Source organism: Barbatula barbatula (assembly GCF_947034865.1).
Source record: "Barbatula barbatula genome assembly, chromosome: 24".
Lineage (NCBI taxonomy): Eukaryota > Metazoa > Chordata > Actinopteri > Cypriniformes > Nemacheilidae > Barbatula > Barbatula barbatula.
Window position 1 is genome coordinate 9,550,523 of NC_136787.1, and position 20,226 is coordinate 9,570,748.

The window sequence follows — 20,226 nt, forward strand, 5'->3', positions numbered from 1 at the left end:
CTACACACTTCCTTACTTATAGCTTACTATTAAGTATGTGACCACAATTATAAACAAACTAGATTGAAACACTTGAACATTCATTACAGTTTATTGAAGTCAAACCAGGCAAGTCTGAAAACGTTTAAATCTGTGGAATGTCGCTTAAAGTACTCTCAGAATAAAGTATGAATTCTGAAGAAATACATCTCAAAAGTTGGTCAAATAAAATACAAGAAAAGAAATGTACAAAATGTTTCTACGTTCACAAACATTCAGAAGCAATATTACAGCATTCTTATGACACTACAATATGACAATTGAGATTTTTCCCAGATATGTACAATTGATCAAGCATCATTCCCTTACACAATGCAATGACATAGGCTACATAACATAGCTGAAGAAGCCTCTTTTCATGACTATATCATAAAAAAAACTGGGAGAGGACATACATTCTACCCAAGCTGTATCATTTAGGATAAGTTTTATTTAAGTTGGAGTGTGTAGTCCGATTCAATGTGCATGGTGAAAATTTTACGTTAACACACGAATACACAAACTCTGTAACTCAGTAGCAAGAATTAGTAAACAATCTATTTAAAAGGAATGTGAATTCGGTACATAAACTCAAATCGTGTCAGTCGGTAGGACACCGACTGAGTTCATTTTGAGCAACACAAAGAACATGCGTGGATAGCACAAAATGATTATGACACCTTCAAATACACAAAAAAATGTACACAAAGTACAGTGCACTGACACCAAACACTGGAATCAATGGAGGTAATACACTTTTAACATCTGATGCGGCAAAATAGATATAGCGACAAATCAATTACAGGCAAACCAGTGATAAAGCCACGGTATAAACATATGGCACCGATGAGAATGAATTTTCCATGATAGCCAAATCCTGTACTGAAGTTACAAAGCCATTTGTTTATTTTTTGTCATTGGCAATTTCTAGTGATCACGATGAAAGAAGGCCAAAAAACGAAGTTAAACCAGACGAGAAGTCTCGCCTTGATATTTTCATTACAAACATAAGGGCAGATATTGGTATTTCAGGAACAAAAGTGCCTATGGTCTCTAAAGATAAAAACAATATAACCTATATAAAAATAAATGCAAACTATAAAAATGACAATGAGAGAAACACAATCAGAATACAAACAAGCAAAAACCTGAATTGCCTCCATTTTTCAAAACAGAAAAGGTTTACAGAGTATTTTCACAAACATACAAATCTCAGTTTGGCAGTCCAATCTTTACAATTCCTTAAATTTGTCGTCCACCAAAAACCCTCCGTCTCGAGACAAAGAAAAATAAATACAGAAAAGAAAAAGGCAAAATGGAACCGAGTCAAGCAGACCAAAAGCACCTTCCCTCCTTTCCATAAAGTGACAATCTGGTGGTGCCATCACGTATAATACTTGCACTGTAGTCTATAAAAACATACATATGCCTCCAATGGGTCTTGACGCCGTAGAAAATGATTCTTCCACCCGAGCAAACTGTGGCACAGTAATACTAGCACAGTAACAAAGTACTTTACAGTTCAAACTGACATGTTAACACGCAGGCGTGGTGAAGGTTCTTCCAAGATCAAAGCTATCGAGTAGATTCACATCAAGTAGGTCACAGAGAGGATAATTCTGCTACACACTGCCATCCCTACGTCTCGCCACGTTATGACAGCTGTTCACTTTTAGCATAGTAGCGTATGTCATTACAACCAAACCGTAATACAAGAAAGATGCTAAACATCGAGCCGTAAAACCAAAGTGTGCCGTTAAGGTAAAGCTACCTTTAAAACGAGTCTCTATTGTACAGCAATATATCCTATGCGTGTATACACGATAATGCATGAATACATTGGTAACTTTACGGTAAATAAAACGACAGTTCGAATATATTTACACCTGCATGTTGTAAAACACAAATGTAAACATGAATCTAAAAAAAAACACATTTCAAGATTGTACTCACAGTCTCACAACTAGCGCTGTTCTGAAATGTATGGATTCCTTGTAATTTGTTTTAAACACTGGCACCTGTTCAATACTCACGGCGGTAAATATTTTGCTTTAAGAGACACGTGGCAGTGTTGAAATACATATGGACAGCTGTTTAACACTACACCATCGAACATTGCCGTTTGGACTGATCTTCTATAACTCATTACTTTGAATTAAGGTGTCTCTTATACATGATGGCGATACAGTACCGGCCAAGCAATAATGTATTTCTGCTGACAAAAAGGGCACGTATACAACAATCCCATAAGTGATATCAAATTGACTAATACAGATGAATAATACTGTACATTGTGAATGGATGTAAACACTGACATAAATATATTAATGATTATATCTTACAAATCACAAACTCACTGGAATGGGGCGGCAGTTTGACAAACCTTACTTGGAGTCTTTCGAATGTAACCGCGACTAACTCGGACGTAGTGAAATCCTACCGGCGAGGGGTGACTGACGTCACCCGACACGCATTACAACAGTCTTTGCTATTTACATGAGGTACATAAATAAAGTGTTTCTAGAGTGTTTCGGTACCGTTGGAAACGAAGTTTGCCGGCGTTTAAGAGGAAAAGTGGAGCTGAAAAAGTGACGATTAACTGTGAAAGTTGTTTAGAAAACCAGATGTGAATCGCTTACGTTAGTAAATAAGCATTTTCTGCCGCGAGGCTGTAAATTGTGATATACGTTAAAAAGAAATACCGGCTGCTGTATATTTGGAATGAACAACAAATGCCAAAGTTCACTTTGTGTAAGTTCACGTGAACCAGCAAGCCAAGTGTGGCCGCTCTAAGGTTCACTGTTGTTATAGTATAATGTTCTTTGTTGCGATATTCTTGTAGCCCTCGTCCTTCTCAGTGCTTTGGCCCAGTCACTCTTGCTCCACCTCCTCCGCCTCTTCATCACCGTCCTCTCCTGGTTCCTCTGTGAGTTCGAGCGGTTCATTCTTTATGGTGAACTGGCTGGGGTTTGCCTGGGGCCCTAAGGGTCTCTGGGGGTCATGGTTCGAGCAGCAGGGTCGGTTGTCTATGGTAGACACTGATAGCTGTCCTCTCTCATGATCTCGGCAGAATGAAGTGGGGCAGAAGTGGCAGAAGGACGACACGGCACGCTGGCACACGCTGCACTGGTGCCAAGGGCATTCCCATCGTCCTGAGAGGCATAACACAAAAAAATCTCTTCATAGTACGTTTATGTTTTGTAACCATTTCGTCTTACAACTTTCATGCGTCTTTGCATTCTTTTCAGTTTTACACAATGCTGTTGTGTAACTATGTCATTCCTGAGGTTTGTTTCTATTGAAAGTCAACAGTCACTCGACTGGAATTGTCACAATACCTGCAGAAATGCTGTATACATGACAAACTGGTCTGAATTATTTTCTAAAAGATTTAGCGTGCTAACAGACTACGCAGACACAACTGATGACCAATTTGACTTCATACGTACTGTGACCTATGTTAAATGTAACCTAAAAAGCAAAGCTAATCTAACCAAACTGTCTGTTATAGCATGACTACAAGACTCAACTGCCCCGGACAACACGTACCAGATGGAGGTTTAGTCAGGTTGAGGCAGAGGAGGTGATAGGCCTTCGGGCAGTCCTTTCGGTCACACATAACCAGCTCTCCACCCTCTCCACAGCAGTAGCAGAAATACTCGTGAGTCTGTTTGCTCTCAGTCTTCAGTTTACGCTTCTTAGGTTTGAGTTTGGCATTGCGCACCTTCTCTTCCCTCTCCATCACCACTGCACTCTACAGGAGGTCATGATAACACGATAACAAAAGGAGAAAAATATAAGCTGCAATTAAGCAGGGATGCAAACTCATCGGGGTGAAAAAAGGTGACAATGATGCGAGACCCCCCCCAAAGTATATATAAACATATAATATATAAAACATAACCAGCAATACGGCTAATGATTAGTTACCACAACAGCTGGACATAATTCTCAATTTCATTCACAGCGACCCCCGTCCAAAGACATCCTGAAGCCCCATTTTTTTTAAACTAATCCCAATAATGACCCATTTTGGATCCAAATTTTAGTTCCTGTCTAGTTCAATTAAGCATTACCTTGGGCTTGACTCCAAGAAAACCGCTACAGTTTTCAGCCCCGCAGTGGCACGACGTCCTTCCGTTACCCAGACAGTCCAAGTTATAATTGAAGGTCAGCTCCGTGTCTGTGAAAATATTTTGTATTTCATTAAAATAATGTACATTTTATTTATTTATATACATTATTTAAATGCAGGCGTTTATACCTTTATTTTATTTTATTTATTTATATTTTATTATATTAATTAATTTATATATTTTTTATTAAATACAGTTATTTTTTAAACAATAAATACAAGTTAATACATGTTAAATAATCATGATCTCAATATTGGCCACAATAAACGTGGCTATGATTTACATGCTCTCCTAACATCTTGTTTAAGGCGATTTAATCGGCATCTAGCGGTTAGGTTGCAAATTGCAACCAATGCCTCACTCCACCCCTCACTTTAAAAGCACTATGGCAGCTCTCACAGGACAAAATTTGCCGAAAGAGATGACATTTTTACAAAACCTCTGAACACATAGATATGTTTATTAAATAGCATTTCTTTCAATAGAGCCTCTAAAAATCACACATTGGACCTTTAAGCAGTTGTTCTTACCAGCAGCGATATCGCATAATGTGAAAAGCCCTATCCGCACGTCCCCATTCACAGTCCACTTCTGAGTTTCACAGTTCGGACTGCAGCTGTGGTTCATAAACCGTGACAGGTTTCCTTTAGGTCCAGCATCTATCACACGGTCCTGACAAACACAGGAAGTTGAAGTTTTGTACAGTGCAGAGGCTGCGTGCTACAATGTTCCTAAAGCAAACATTAAATGACAGTACCTTAGTGAGAGTCAGCATGTAAAAGTTAGTCAAGTGGTTTTCATTGGCATGTCTTATTCGTTGCTTGCATTCCTCCGAGTCGATCAGCTCGCCAACGTACTCCATGACAAAATCACCCTTCACATTAATAAAGACCCAAGGTCAGTAAAAAGAAACTTACAAATTATGACAAATAGGAAACAGAACCACAATATTTGAGAGGCCGTTTACACAAGATTGTTTTTAACTGAAAACGGGTCTTAAAGTGCAACTTTTTGAAAACGCCACCGTTTTCATTTCATGTAAACTGCAAGACGGAACTTTCTGAAAACGATAATGTCACTCACACGCATATAACCAAAACATTATGGCGGCTTTCAGATTCTCTTATGCTCACCTTCTTCAGGTCCTGTTTGGCCTTCAGGCCCCACCCACGGCCGTTGGTCCTGATGACCTCAGTGTCGGGATACAGACGTTTGGAGAAGCACTGGTTGTGGCAGCGGTCCCCTGCGGGACAGACCTGCGGATGACACTCATACTGCAGCATGCGGTTTAGACACTGCGAGTCCTGACTGCATGGTCGCTCATCTGTGGGTCTACAGTTGCAGCGGGGGATCTCGGAGAGATCGGCGACGTGCACCTGCACCTTGCCAACAGGTTTATTGGACTGAGATAAGACACATAAAACCTTGTCACACAAAAGCAGATGGTATCTGTACAAAGTAACAGATATAAATTTGACTTTTTATACAGTTGCCCAGAGGGGCACATGCATTACAATTTAAAGATATTCAAGAAGAGCAGGAAAATAGTCTTGATACCTTGATAAGCTTGTATGGTGGGGGTCGGCGAGAGTTGCGCTCCTGTTCGAGAGCCTCCTTGTTTTCTCGCTGTGCTTTCAGCTCCTGGAACCTTTTGGCTGCCTCTTCGAGAGCTTAACATTCACAAACAACATTTAATTTCCATATAACCCCATAATTTCCATATTTTTCAACACAATTTGCACAAAAACGGTACCAGCAATACCTTTAGACAAAAAAAAACATGATACAAATTGGTTTATTACCTTTCTTGAAAGTCTTGTTGATGCCAACTTGCCCCTCTGCGAAGTTCTTATCGCTCTCAACGTACGGGAAAACTCTGCCCTGGTTAATCCAGTAATAGTCATGGGATCCAAAGAAAAAGACTGGGAAGTCACCAATGTCATGCTTCAGACTTTGTATGTTTGATGGAACCAAGCGAGGGTTGCAAATCTCAGCAGGCCACCACCTACACAAGGGTTTTAACACATCGGTATCAAATCGATGGTCAATTCAGGAAGGAAGAAAACATTTTATCTTTGAAAAACGTACCTGTAGTTGCCCAGCTTGACCCAGACTATCTGCTTATAGTGTGGCTTTTTGCCTGATCTGCATTCCCCACACAGCCACGTCCCCTCCGGCATCTCCATGTTCAAACACTCAGGGTGGAACGAGGCGGGGCAGGCCTCGCAACACAACAATCTTCCTCCTTTTTGACAAGCACACACACGCACACATAAACACGCATTCGGATACACACAGGCCCACAGGATTACCACATGCTTGTCCATTCCCGGTGAAGGCGATACTCTCCGAACCTCGTCCATGAGCATGTCGGAATCACAAATTGTTGTATTTATTTTAAAATTCTTGTATATGAATTTAGATTCCATACTCCGATTTAAAATTCAGCATGCTTAAGGACACGGTTCGATGAGTAACACCTTTCAGCATAACATTAATGTGTGCGCTTTGGTGCCATGTGATTTAAGCAGCCAATAGTGAATGATCAGAAAAGGGCATTATGGGAAACATGCAGCGATGCACACAGCCTTTCTGCGTCACCTGCAGTACGTTAGCAGACACACAAAGCGACTCATTTTGGATGGTGTGTATGGTAGTCATTTAAACCGTTTGGTCCGAACGACACAAGACAAGCATCCAAAATATGTTTTAGAAGCTGGAACTGTGCTCAAGAAAACACAGAAATGTAAGAGCAAGTCATTTGGATACAAGCTGAACGATTAATGCTAAGCCAAAGCGTTACGGACTCAGAATAACAGGATCCATGTCATATAACCTAGATGAATGCGGGAATCTTTAATACCAGTCCTACCAGGATAAAAGATCAGATTTATGCATTACAGTGTATTTGCCATCACCAAAATGTGTTTACCCGAATAAACCCCAAATGCTATGGACGGTCCTTATTGTAAGTGTTATTTTAAGCCCACTACTTGCATTAGAAGCAGCACGATAGCGTAAAATTGCGAGCTGAATGACCAACATAAAGCACTCAAATCAAAGTTACAATAGGACAGCTGTGAAGCATTCAGATGACAAACTACATATACCAAGAAAACGTGATTTTACCTTTCCCAATATTCTTTTTGGTAGCTGACGAAGAAGAAGGAATCATAGGTAATTTCATCAACTCAGCACGATTTGACTCAGTCAGAAGGTAGTGCGACTTAAAGGTATATGAACTTAATATGGTGTCAGTATGGTCGTGCACTAAAAGCCCTACACGAGACAAACAGGAAAAGTCATGAGTAATGAAACTACCCATGATTCCAGAAAACACACATCAGGAAAAAAACGACACACGGTTTAATACTGTAAGTAGTCCTGGAAAGAGAACACACACACAAACGAAAGGAGGGATACTTCGGTGTTGGAGTGGGAGCTCTCAGACAAAAGAGGGTAGTCGTACAAACATTGAATTTTCTCGCCAGATGTTAATGACAAAGATTGACAAACAAAGTTACTCACAACTGCTCCCATACCGACAAAGATTATCCACATTCAAACAGTCAGTTAAGATGGTTAAAGAATTTACAAATTGATCACAAATTGGTCTCTGGCGATGTGTAATTATTCTGAGTGCATTAACATCAGGCCTGTCAAATGATTAACCGCAATAAATCGCATGCAGAATAAAAGTTTGCGTTTACATAATATATATTTGTGTACTGTGCATATTCATTTTGTATTCATAAACGCATACACATATTTAGGAAATTGTTCATGTATTTATTTACATTAACCAATAATTTTAATTATAAACAAATGTTTTTATTCTTCTTTAATATTTGCACGTATGTGTATGTTTTTAGAAATACAAAGTTAACATGCACAGTACACAGACATATATTATCTACAGTCTGAAATGTTCGTATGCGGTTTTTCGTATATGGCGCTCATTTGTAGAGTTTCTCTGAATTGTCAAAACGCCTCTCAAAATGCTTAAGGAGTGCGAAAAACGCAGAAAATCAAACCCAGTTTTAATAGTTCCATGACAGTGTGTAAAGGTGATGGACACAACCTGAGGTCGTATTTATTTTTAAACGTGCGTTTATTTCAGACTCGATGTGCAATGGCCTTTATTCTGAATGTGGTTATTTGCGATTAATCAATTGTCAGCCCTAATAAATACAGTATTTGCGTGCAAATATTTCCTCAATATATATATGTATGTGTACATACAGTGCACTGAAATATATTATTATGTAAAAAAAATTCTGAATGCGATTAATCAGGATTAATGGTTGAAGAGTCCTAACCAAAAAACCTGAAGGATACTTTTTGAATCTGTGTTAAACACCTGCCGATGCGTATAAAACAGGTTAATTGGTTTTGACCTAAAAATTTAAACACACTAGAACATTTAATAATAATATGCTAAGTGAAATCATAAATCAACTTTAAAACATAGTTTGTACATGAACTCGCATCTTGTTGATTTTAAAATTGCTCATGTAAATGCACTCAGACAGAAATTTTGGGATGCTCAACTGTGGCCATGGTTGTATGAGCCAAAAATGATGTTTGATTGTTTTTGTTTGATAATATCAATGTGATATTGGAAATAGGGCTGTCACGATTATGAAATCTGGCTGACGATTAATTATTAAAATTATTAATTGTCTAGCAAATAATTACAATTGTTTGTTTCATGACTCGTTTCATTAATATTTCAATGTTTTTATGTGCTCCATATATATATATATAAAAAAAAAAATTGCCACTTGAAGTATAATACTGATACACTTAACACCTCTAAATATTTCTATTATTTTATTCAATTAAAAATAAATAATGTCAAAAATGAAAATTCTGAAAATATTAGAAATAATCAAGACAAACTGACAATAAGAGAAAAGACGGTAAAGTCCCAAAGGTGTGCTTGTGGTTATCAATAATCGTGACAACCCTAATTTTGGATATTATATATGATCTGACCACAAAGTTCTATTTTCTGTGTTAGGTACTAGAAAAGTACCTGTACGTTCAAATGAAATAAAATAAAAGTTGAATTTAGTCCCTCATTGGAAGAATTACAGACAATTCAATGTTATTCATTAGTAGGACACAAACATGTATTAATTTTTCACAGACGCATAAAGTACAGGATTAGATGAAGACAGAAGGTCAAAGGTCACACTAAAAAGTAACCTTTTTTAGAGAGAACATTAGTGACACTGACCAGAGTATAGTGAAATACTAATGTGACATGAAAGCTATCATATAAAGTGCTACAGTGCTTGCACATAACTTAGGTCAAGATCTTATAATGCATTTACTATAATAAATGCACTAGTGGACAAATAAACCTATTAAACGACAACATGTTCCGTTATGCGCAGATATGACATAACTGTCAGTCTTAACGTACCTCGAGCGCAGATGAAGCACCAGCCTACGTTAACAGGTGAAGAGAAGTGTCCGTTCCTCCTTGAACTGGAGTGGTTGCTACATATGAGGATGTGTGGTGTTATCAAGACACTTCCCGCTGCCACACACCCGTCCCCTGTGTGATACGCTACCGGACACCGGATGCAGCGCATCATGCGACCTGAGCGGGAAATGGATCTTTTGCTTCTCAGGAATAGCATTATGTACTTTTCATTGTTTTGATGTGATGCACTGCTTACCTTTGCTGGCTTTGTGAAGGTCTCTGTCGAGACAGCACGTGGTGCAGCTGTGTTGCGGGCAGCGGAGGCCTCTCGTGTCGGTGGTGGTGCCAGGGTGCTTGCGGGCGCAGGTATCGTGGTAGTAGCGTCCACAGCCGTTCACGGAGCAGCGATTCACTTCGCCTTCGGACTCGTTGCAGGAGAAACAGATGTGCATTCCTACAGTGATGAAGACCAACAGGTTAAATCGGTCACAACACACTGATATTGACAATACTATATGTTGTCACAATATATGACAAATGTGATATTAATAACCATGATGATTGTCTAAATACTGCACATTGGTCACGCAATTCCGATATTAAAACAGCCCTGTTTGGTATGAAGAATATTTGCCATTGGTGTGAATATTTTTGTAGCAAATATAAGCAAAGATAGCACTTTTATAAGTCGGTTTGTAATTCGGTTTTAACAGAGTTTTACAAAATTCAGCTTTTTGTTTGTTTTGACTCATTGTGCCCATTTGGTGGGTAAAGCCATGTTAATGGGTCAAGATTTCAGAACAACAAATCTGTCCAAAGAAGTGAAATTCTCTATATGGTGCCTATAGGTTGATAGGTATGGGGTCTAAACCAAGTTCCTAAGTCTAAACTTGACACCACAATTTGTCAGGAATGTTGTTCCACCTCTGCAAAATCAGGTTCATGGTTTTGATCACAGGCTCACCTGTCTTGCACTCTGTACACATGAGATCTCCCTCTGTCCCGTTGTTGGATGCCAGACAGTCTGGATGAAAGAGTCTGTTACACTCTCCCTCACAGCTCACCAGTGAATCCCCAAATGTTTCACAGACCTAAATTATGACAGAAAAGAACTCCTAAAAAACTATTACTTGACCACAGCGATGAACAATATGCAAATAATGATTTTCTCTTTATTGAACCCTGTTACCCAGTTTTTTTGTCTTACACTTTGATGTGCATTTAACATATATACAGCACCATCAGTATATATAGATATATATAAATATTTAATATTGTGCGTCACAAACTGCAACTTCTACAAAGTGACATTGTACAATATCCGTTTTGTTTGCACCAAATAAGCCGCATATTTAGGCCTTCAGGGCTCCAGATAACAAAAATCTATTAAAGATGTGATCACATTTTTCAACCTTTAGTTAGTGTGTAATGATGCGGTTCGAGCATAAACAGTACCTGCAAAATGATAAAGGTCAAAGTTCAGTGCCAAGCGAGATATTGTCTTTAATTAGCTTTTCAAGGACTACAAAGAACAGCTGGAATCGGACTACAGCACTTTACTTCCCGGGTACATGATGTCACTATTCCGAGTGCTTTAATAACCTCCGCCCAAAGGAATACGCCAAGAGAGGGGCAAGGTCTTCATTGGAGAAGAGGAAGAGCCGCTGGAGTAGTGTTTGGTAAGAGATTGTTACACTGCAATTTCCCTCGACATAGTAGGAAAAAATTGTGATCTCTAACAAAGATTGACTTTGCACATGCCCTAGCAGACCTCCGTTACACTTCGATCGATTTGCATGTTTTTAACTGATAAAGTGAAGTTGACGCCATTGTTATTGTTTATTGCTAAAAGCCAAACTTTATGAATACACATGTACTGAGGGGGGCAACGACCAATCACAACAGACCTGGTCAGCTTTCCCAATCAGACCGTTTTGGAAGGATTGACTCCAGTAGTTTTGTTTTAAGAGGGACAGCGGTGAACAATAGACTTGAAATATGTAAGAAATATAAAGCGTTTTTTATTGGAAACATGAACATCCATTGTTAAAACCCCCAAAAAACATAATCAAAGCCTCAAAAACAGCACAAAACGTGGCCTTTAAAAAGCCATTGGCTCCTATAAAGGAAAAACACATGAGGCAAATTTGTTTTACGAGAGCCACCTAACATGACCTTACATTTTTAAATGTCGTGTGTACATCTTCCCTCTCATAGGTTTTGCTCACATAGTTTTTTTCCAAGTTGTTTTTCCTCATAAGTAAGGTCATACGGAATCTGCAGATGTTAATTCTGCACGTAAGTTTGGGAAAAATCTCCGGAGTTCCATGGAATAGTATTAAATGTGTTTACATTTGTCAACAAATATTAATGTGTGTGAATGTGATAAAATCATCTTAAAATACTGCCTGTCTATACTGTTGATTTTAATGCAGTTGATAGCAGATTTGGTTCTGCTTATTTAAAAAGAGGCAGAGAAGTTTTTTGATTGATGCCAAGACTGCGGTTTAAACTCTGAATACACCAGACCAAATTTGTACTCTGAATTCATTTGAACCAACAGAGAAGGTGCATGTCAAGAACATATTAATATATTATACTGTATATAGTGTATGAAAGAGTAAATATTTGATTGTTTATAGAGTTCAAAGCGAAAAGGGGTTGTGTTAATACGTTATTAGTTTGTAATAATAACACGACACAATGTAAAGATAACTTCAAACAAACTTAACACGAGAATTTGCATGAGAACGGACTTGAAATGATCCACAAGTGTCTTAAGTGATAGATAAATTACGTTCCCTGAACTTCTCTTTTATAGTTTTGTATTAAAAGTCTCAAATATCACATTGTTTTTCCTCAGGCTCACTCAAATCGGTCACAGCAAACCACGCATCATAGTAATGCGCTCATGAAGTGTTTGTATATTTGTCAATAACAATCGCTAAAATCAACAATCGTGCGGAGTGTGGAAGAAACAGAGAGCAGAGCGCTGGCGCTGACATGCGGAAAAAAGCCCAGCTGCTGGTGTAAACGGTCGCACCGCTCCTGCTACAAGGCATTGGAGTTTTACGAGGAAAGACCGCAGCCCTTAGTGTCTGTCACTAGAGGACCTCTTGGGGTCGAGGAGTGAGGTTTACATGCACAGCTCTCTCTCTCTCTCTGTCTCTCTCACTCGTTGGCATTCGGTACACTGGATTTACTTTTGCAAGTGCAGCGCTTCCGTTATCATAAAAATTTGTAAATTTGCATGGACTCCAGTGGCGAGCTTCTGCAAAAAAGATCACTCGCAAAATAACATTTTGGGTCGCAAATGTGAGCCTTTTAGTCACAGTCTGGAGACCTAGGTCTTTGCTCAGTAACTTTGTGATGAGCTGTTAATTCCATTAAAATGTGAAAATGTTTTGTATTCATCTGTACCTTTTGACCTAATTCTAATTCTTGATACGGTTCAATAGATTAAAGTTCAACCAAAACATGTTTAAATCTCGAGGTTTGGAATGACTGGCCTTCATGACAGTACTCACATTGCAAACTGTGTCCTTTCTTGAAGAGCTTCCCCCCTGATGGGACAAGCTGGAGTCCACTGACTGGGCATCTGATCCATCAGCATCTACTGTAGCAGGACTGTCTGAACGCTTCCCGAATGCAGTCTGCATGAATTAAAAATGGATCCAAACGTTGACTTCGCCAAAAAAAACCTCATTTACCATTTTGGCTGTGAAAATGTGCTAAATCAACTCCGTAACTAATTACGGTTTCACAACCGCAATACTTATTTGCATACTAACAGGTTACAGTATTTAAAATGCTCAGGTGCACGGCATGATTCGTTTTGGTAGGACTAAAATACCATTACTGACTTCCTCGACAGTACATGGTGTTTGAAGTGCGGTCTGACCTGTGGATCATTGAGTCCTCTGGAATCGGAGTCAGAAGTGTCTCTGTACAGAGAACTGGCCATCTCCACATCTGTAGAGGCTCTGCTGCGTTTCTTTAACGGCTTACATGAATCTGAGATCTCGCTGGCTCCTGCAGGATTGGAGTAGTCAGCATTCAGACACTAATCCATAACCGATCATAACATATAGAGAAGTAAATATTTATGATATAACCATAACTCATTGCATTTAAAGGGACAGTTCACCCCAAAATACAAGTTCTGTCGTCATTTAGTCAGCACCATTGACTACCATAGTAGGAAAAATGACAATGGTCGTCAAAAGTGCCCCAGAACTCTTTGAAACATTCTTCAAAATATCTTCTTTTGTGTTCAACAGAACAAAGAAATGTATAAAGCAATTTTCCCTCCTATGGAAGTCAATAGCTGTTTGGTTTTAAGCATTCCTCCAAATATCTTTCATCAGAGCAAAGAACTTGATATGGGTTTGGAACAACTCAAGTTTAAGTAAATGAAGAAAGAATTTTTTGGGTGAACTGATCCTTTAAAGTTAAAAATTAGAAATGCAATAAAGTAAAAGATTCATCCTTCATGGCAAAGTGTTTAGCACCTTTCTGTGACCCTGTTTTGAAATCCATTTGAGGTGCCGTTTCCATCTGCACCAAAACACGAACACACACAAAAAGCGAAGTTAGGTCATCACAGTTTCTTTAATTATACCATGGTCTGTTTGAATACTCGATTCTGATTGGCTAGAAGGTGTGCATTAAATCCCATATACGCACGGGTAGCTCCAGTCAGTTTGGTTACATTAAAAATGAACTGACAAACATAACCTGTTTGATCTAAAATGACACTGTTAACATAAATTACAGCATTGCTTTGTAAATGACCATGGTATAAGCGGGATAATTTACAGCTAGCTGTGCGTAAAAAGATCTGCGAACGTTGTGCAATAAAACCCAATAAACATGGCTAGCTGTGGATTATACCTTATTTGTTATTTTGTTATCCACCTTTATGTGATCCCAATGACACATTCAAAGGAATCAAAACGTATACAGTCTAATATAAAATATAGCATGAATTATTATGAATGACTCATAGGCAGACACCCCTGCATTTGTCCTGTACCTGTTCTTTCTTCACTTTCTTTTTTGGCACTGGCTCCACACTTTTCTCTGACTCGGAGCGGCTCCGCACAGACCTGCGCTGCTGTTTTCTCTCTAGAGGCTCTGTTTGTCGGCACAAAACACAGACTTTCAATCACAGTGACATCATACTGCTAATAACCAAATCAACAGCTCATTTTGCAAAGCCAAAGAAAGTTTTCCCATGAGCTGGTATTACTCATCTGTGTGATCGCACCTGAGGATTGCTCTGTCGGCGATGCGTGCTCTGCACTCTCCTGGTCACTCCAGCCTGAAGGAGACGCGGCCCGTTCTTCTTCACTGGAACAAGTCTCTGCCTCGGCTTTATCGCTGGACCCCTGCAACACAAATCAAACGTCTCTGATAACCTGGCTAAAATAAATTTTGTTTCTGGTGAAAATCCTGTGAGAGTAAATGCAAGGTACCTCAGGTGAGCGACCCTGATCGCAAGGCCTCTCCTCACTCTCCACCTTCTTAGGAATATCCAGCTTTTCCTTCTGGAGCTGCCAGTCGCATTTGATGATCTCCACGTTGAGTTTCTTCATGGTTATGGAGAGTGGGAGGAGCTTGCGGGCTGCAGCAGTCCTCCAGGGCGTCCTGACCGGAGGTGGGGAGGGTTCCTGGGGGTCTGGTTCGGAAGGACTGCACGGTTGCTGTTTGTCGTCCATATCATCATCATCTCCTTGATTGGGAGATGATGGTTCCTCAAGACTGTTGATGCTGCACTGCCTCCGCGGCTGCTGCCGGCGAGGAATCGTCTCTTCTTTTAGTTTGCTGCTGGCTCTGGAGCGTCTCTGCTTCCTTTCGGGAAGGGTTTTTCCCATAGGCATAGGTGAGGTCACAGCGTCTGCAGCACCAGGTTCCTTGTCGACGTAGATGAAGGTGTAGTTCTCGTTGCGTTCTTCTCGAGTCATCAACAAGGCGGCTTCAGCGTGGCCCATGCCCACTTCCCACTGAGCACGCTCCTTTTGAGACTGAGGCTTCAGGAGCTACAGTTTAAAAACACACAGAGAATAAACACAATGGGTAATTCTCACTACATCTTGGTTTCCATACTTTTTTTAAATACTTACATCAACAAATATTCTTTTTAGGCATCAAAAACAAGGTCTGAAATGTTTAAAAGCATTCATTTCAAAATGTTTCAAACTTTCTCAGAACTCCAAAATGACATCAGTCTAGAAAATGTCAATACCATAGCACGTTTTGCTTCAAATAAGAGAAGCCATGATGCCCAAGCCATGTTTTATTCACCATAGAGATTGATAAAATATATTTTAATAGGAAATAATAAATGTAGCTTTTTAATGCTGTCAATAATGAAAATAAATATTGTTGTTTACACAGTACGACAAGAGAATATAAAACTTTTAACTAGAGAAATATGATAACCTGGTAACCATTTGGAAGGGACTAGCAAATCTAAAAAGCTTAACTTAAAGGTGTGTGTGTGTGAACAGTCCTTTAAAATGTTATGGAGGACGAGAACATAAGTCAACACTAATTTTTTCCACCATTTCTTTATTTTTATTACAAATATTTGAATAGTCTGTCAACTGAGAACATCCAATTATTTCTTCAGAATATTTTCATGTTTAACTGTTTCAACTACAACATGTTATGCACTCAGGCATAGTCGTTCTAGGCATTTCAGCAGAAAATTCAATCAGATACAAAAATAATTCATCCATATGTTAAAACGATTCTTTGTGTTGGAGGGTAGAGAACACAATGATCTTACTTATATGTTGAATATCTTTTATATTTAAAATCATTACATCCATGATGTTTCAATTGTTTTGCAAGAATGACCCACATCCAAATGACCACAGAAACATTGCCAAATGTGTACAAATGTTACAAATACCTTTTGCCTCTCAGTTGGGTTAGTTGTTTTCCGTAGAGTTTCTGCTTGCAACTCGTCGAACTGGCTTTCACCCTGGTACACCCTGGTTCTTCTCTCATTGACCCAGGCCCTCTCGGGAACACTCCCAAAAAACTGCACATGGTATTCCCTAAGACCTACAAGGAACCATGTAAACAACGCATTAGTAAATGAGATGTTAAATGTGTAAGTCGCTTTGGATAAAGGCCACCACTAAAAAGGTTATCGTAAATATAGGGAAAGTCTGTTTATTTGCATGCCGTAGGTGGATCACCTCTTGTATTCATACGTGAATGAACGTTAGTTTGAGGGTCCGATGAGACCATGCAAGGCCACCAAGGATAAGTTCCAACCTTTGCCCACACCAAGTCACCGATCTCGTACACTTTACAAGAGCCAGTGCTTGTGATGACTGAAGGAAAGTGCTTTTCGACCTAAATAAGACACAAATTTGGCAGATGTAACCCATCACTTCCTTAAAATCTTGAAGTGGAAATTACCAAAAATGTGACAAGAATATCAAATGCAACTCACTCTCTGTTCCTTGGGTTCTGCTTTGGGGCTTTTGAGGGCTGAAGAAGGTTGTTCTTCTCCGGCTATGACATGACCTTCACTGAGCTGTGCAGAGCTTTGGACCATCCCTGATCTTTCCTCCACACCTTTGCATGGCGGCAGGCCCTCCTGTTCGGGAAAACCACCGTGTCTGCTGCTTCTCTTTTTCCTCTTCTCCTTCTTCTGCTCATGTCTTCTCCTCGAAGCCTCACCGGCCTGAACCTCCTGAAGCAGGTCGCCGCATAGCGAGGACTCGAAGAGCTCCCTGCCATTTTGATACGTCTTAATGATCTTTATCTTGATCTCAGGGGAGCTTGTCTTTTTGGGAGTGGTGGTGGCTTGTACGATGGGGTTGGAAACTGTGCTGTCTTGAGGCGACAGGATGGGTGGAGACGAGGAGAGGAGCAAGGGCGGAGGGGGTGGTAAGACTTGAGGCATGAGGTGGGAGGCAGGAGGCGGGTGATGGTGGTGAGGTAACAGCAGCGGGTTATGTGGGTGGTGTTGCTGATGGTGGTGATGGTGTTGATGATGAGGCTGATGGTGGTGATGGGGATGCGGTGGAGGCGAGATGTGCGTCTGAGGCTTCTCCTGGACCACCGGCTGTCTCAATACCGTACCCTCGCCGAGCAGCAAACCGTGATCCCCGTAATTTCGAATGGCACCGTAACCGTTAGCAGAGCCATTGGGGAACTGAGAGTACAAGGCGAATTTGGCCTGTTGTTCATAGGAACCTACACTCGCCGGGTAACCGTTTGTAATGACTGGGAGGTCTTCAGCAGGGTAAGAAAAGCCTGACTCCAACGGAGACTCAAAGTTTTGCTGCCCACCGTCATCTCCGGGGTCACTGATGGCTTCATAGACATCCTCCTGTCTGATGTTGGCTGAGTCAATAAGCTGAGGGGGTTGCTGAATTGTGTTTCCCATGATCCCTTGCATGAAAGAGAAGGAGAAATCCATTGTTCTGCTCCAGCATCCTTAAGTTTCCCTTTTTTTTACAGGGCCTGCTGAAATATTAAAGAGACAGAATATGTTTATATAAAGCACGTAACAGACACACATATGTGTACCTTGTTTTGAAACCATCCAGTGAAAAGCTACTACGGACACACTTTTAAAATAATCGCTTTCATAAAAATGTATGCATTGGGTCAATTGAGGTCAATGTTATGGATTTGTATGTTTGTGATTGTTTTCGATGCTGTTAAAACAATGCATTTTCATTTTCCGGAGATAAATGTAACATTTGTTATATAAAACTTGAAAACTAGTTTACAAAGTTTGGACATGTTTGATTGCTATGAGGGAACTCCAAACAAGATATACACCAAAGTGTCACAGTCTTGAAAAAAAAGCAGATTTATTTCCAATGAGCAATGTAAAATATTTCGCCATTCCCTCAAAAGTCTACGTTTGTCAAGACTGCATGCATTACTGCAATACTCGTGTAATTGAAATTAAACAAAACTGCTCTTTATAATAAAAATATAACTGACAGACTAACTTGTCAAAAAAGAAACGGCCATTTACTATCAAAACAAGGGGGGTTATTTAGACTGTTTTGGTTTTCTAGTAATAACAAAATACTCCATCGAGGTACATTTTCAATGGAAAATAATAGTCACATCACATCATGCCACAGAATAATAAACTATGTTTGTAAATAAACTAATCTCAAATATCGTTGCATTTAAAAGAAACACAAACCTGCAATGGCCAGCAGCTGGTTAACATTAGCCTGCTAGCATTTTCTTGATCACAAAACAAACCCTTATCACTCATGTTGTAATAAAATACACGAGATCGCTCTAAATGTTGTAAGTTACGGGTCACGAACATCGAAAAGTAGATCCTTGTGTACTTAAGACAGATGCTGTTTTCTCAGCAACCCTGTAAAATGCAAAGCGGACCCGTGTGATGTCGCTACATAACATGAAAGGCGGCGTTAGCGGATGTGCTAACATGCTCAGACGAGGAACATTAACACATGCACTTTCAAGTTTATCATATGGGGAATTTATAAAACACGCGTTTCAATGCACATTTCTACGCTTCTTGGGCAAATGCATCATGCGGATACCTTAAAACAGTGAAGGAGTGAATGCGAACATGCCAACATGGCTGCCAGTGCCCCTTTAAATCAAATTGGCCAGATAACGTTTCCACCAGCGGCTATCTCGACGGAAAGGTGTGCTGAAAAGCATTGCTTTATTATTGTTAAAAACACAAACGCATGCAGCGGGTGCTGTTTTTTTAACGCAACAACATCAAGCATCGAAACAGCGGTAGAATAAAAGCGTCTGTACCTTCAGCGTGTTCCATTCTAAACAAATACACCAAATAAATTGGATCCCTGGTGCAGTTAACATAAACCAAAGAACACACAAAGACCTATGACTCCACGTTTCTAAGATCTGATCCGTTGTATGGGCAAAAACTGGGCTAGATCAGTCGTATGTCGATACCCATGATAGGATGTGTGGCTGTGAAATCGGGAGAGGCCCCGTTTTTTTGCGGGATGCTCCTGCAGACCTAGGGAAATTGGGCTCCCATATATTTTATTATAGCTGTCTCCCTCCCTCTAGCTGTAACAAAAGCCCCCTTCTGCTTAAGGCCTGTGTCTCAGCGCCAAAATAAAATCGCCCCCATTGGCTGTGCTGCGTGATGTGAGGAGCATCTTGGGACGAGTAGTTTTTTACCCGATTACATCAAAATAAACATTAGAGATAAGTGTATGATAATCGAGTTTAAGATGTGATCACATAGTTGTATGTGACATGCGCTGTGATTCGTGTGTTTTGGAAAAACGCATGCAACATTTTTGCAATGCATTCTTTCATTTATTATATTTATTTATTTAATAATAGTCAATATCATTATTTTAAGAAATCGTGCTCTTGATCTTTATGTGAATAAAAAAAGACCAATATAGCTCAACGGTATTATTGGCTTAGATTAACCAATATTGCCAACAATAATTAAATCAAGATGACACATAATGCATTTTTCAATATCAACTGTGTTCCCCATTGTGTATTTATTTACATTTAACGTTATTGATCCAACTGACATGATGGGATTGAATAAAAAAGCTAGGAAACAACATAATATCTAACAATAGATAAAGGAGAACGGTAAATCGATCGTTCGCC

At 39.7% G+C, this 20,226-nt stretch overlaps 1 protein-coding gene across 4 annotated transcripts; it reads right to left on the reverse strand.

Annotated features, from left to right (window-relative positions):
- Positions 1–67: 67 nt before the first annotated feature.
- nsd3 (nuclear receptor binding SET domain protein 3) lies at positions 68–19,802 on the reverse strand. 4 transcript variants are annotated; one of them, XM_079448487.1, is made up of 23 exons: positions 19,381–19,802; positions 17,060–18,081; positions 16,800–16,959; positions 16,508–16,662; positions 15,066–15,629; positions 14,858–14,978; positions 14,624–14,724; positions 14,100–14,145; positions 13,490–13,620; positions 13,116–13,241; positions 10,553–10,679; positions 9,845–10,042; positions 9,586–9,765; positions 7,284–7,307; positions 6,243–6,399; positions 5,957–6,159; positions 5,712–5,824; positions 5,288–5,557; positions 4,912–5,028; positions 4,685–4,826; positions 4,095–4,201; positions 3,568–3,772; positions 68–3,170 (listed from the first exon to the last, which is right to left on the reverse strand). In XM_079448487.1, exons 2-23 carry the CDS (start codon positions 18,032–18,034, stop codon positions 2,890–2,892), a joined length of 4,503 nt encoding a protein of 1,500 aa, XP_079304613.1. In that variant the 5' UTR covers positions 18,035–18,081; positions 19,381–19,802; the 3' UTR covers positions 68–2,889. The 4 variants fall into 4 exon arrangements, with proteins under 4 accessions (XP_079304613.1, XP_079304615.1, XP_079304614.1 ...); XM_079448489.1 differs by lacking the exon at positions 19,381–19,802 and adding an exon at positions 19,155–19,267; XM_079448488.1 differs by lacking the exon at positions 19,381–19,802 and adding an exon at positions 18,782–19,042.
- Positions 19,803–20,226: the final 424 nt, after the last annotated feature.

Excerpts from the sequence above, each read along its gene's own strand:
- nsd3 (XM_079448487.1), bottom strand. The coding sequence starts at position 18,034 with ATGGATTTCTCCTTCTCTTTCATGCAAGGGATCATGGGAAACACAATT. Across the intron at positions 15,630-16,507 it reads ACCCAACTGAGAGGCAAAAG|CTCCTGAAGCCTCAGTCTCA; the intron begins GTATTTGTAACA and ends TTTAAACTGTAG. Across the intron at positions 13,242-13,489 it reads GAGGACTCAATGATCCACAG|ACTGCATTCGGGAAGCGTTC; the intron begins GTCAGACCGCAC and ends TAATTCATGCAG.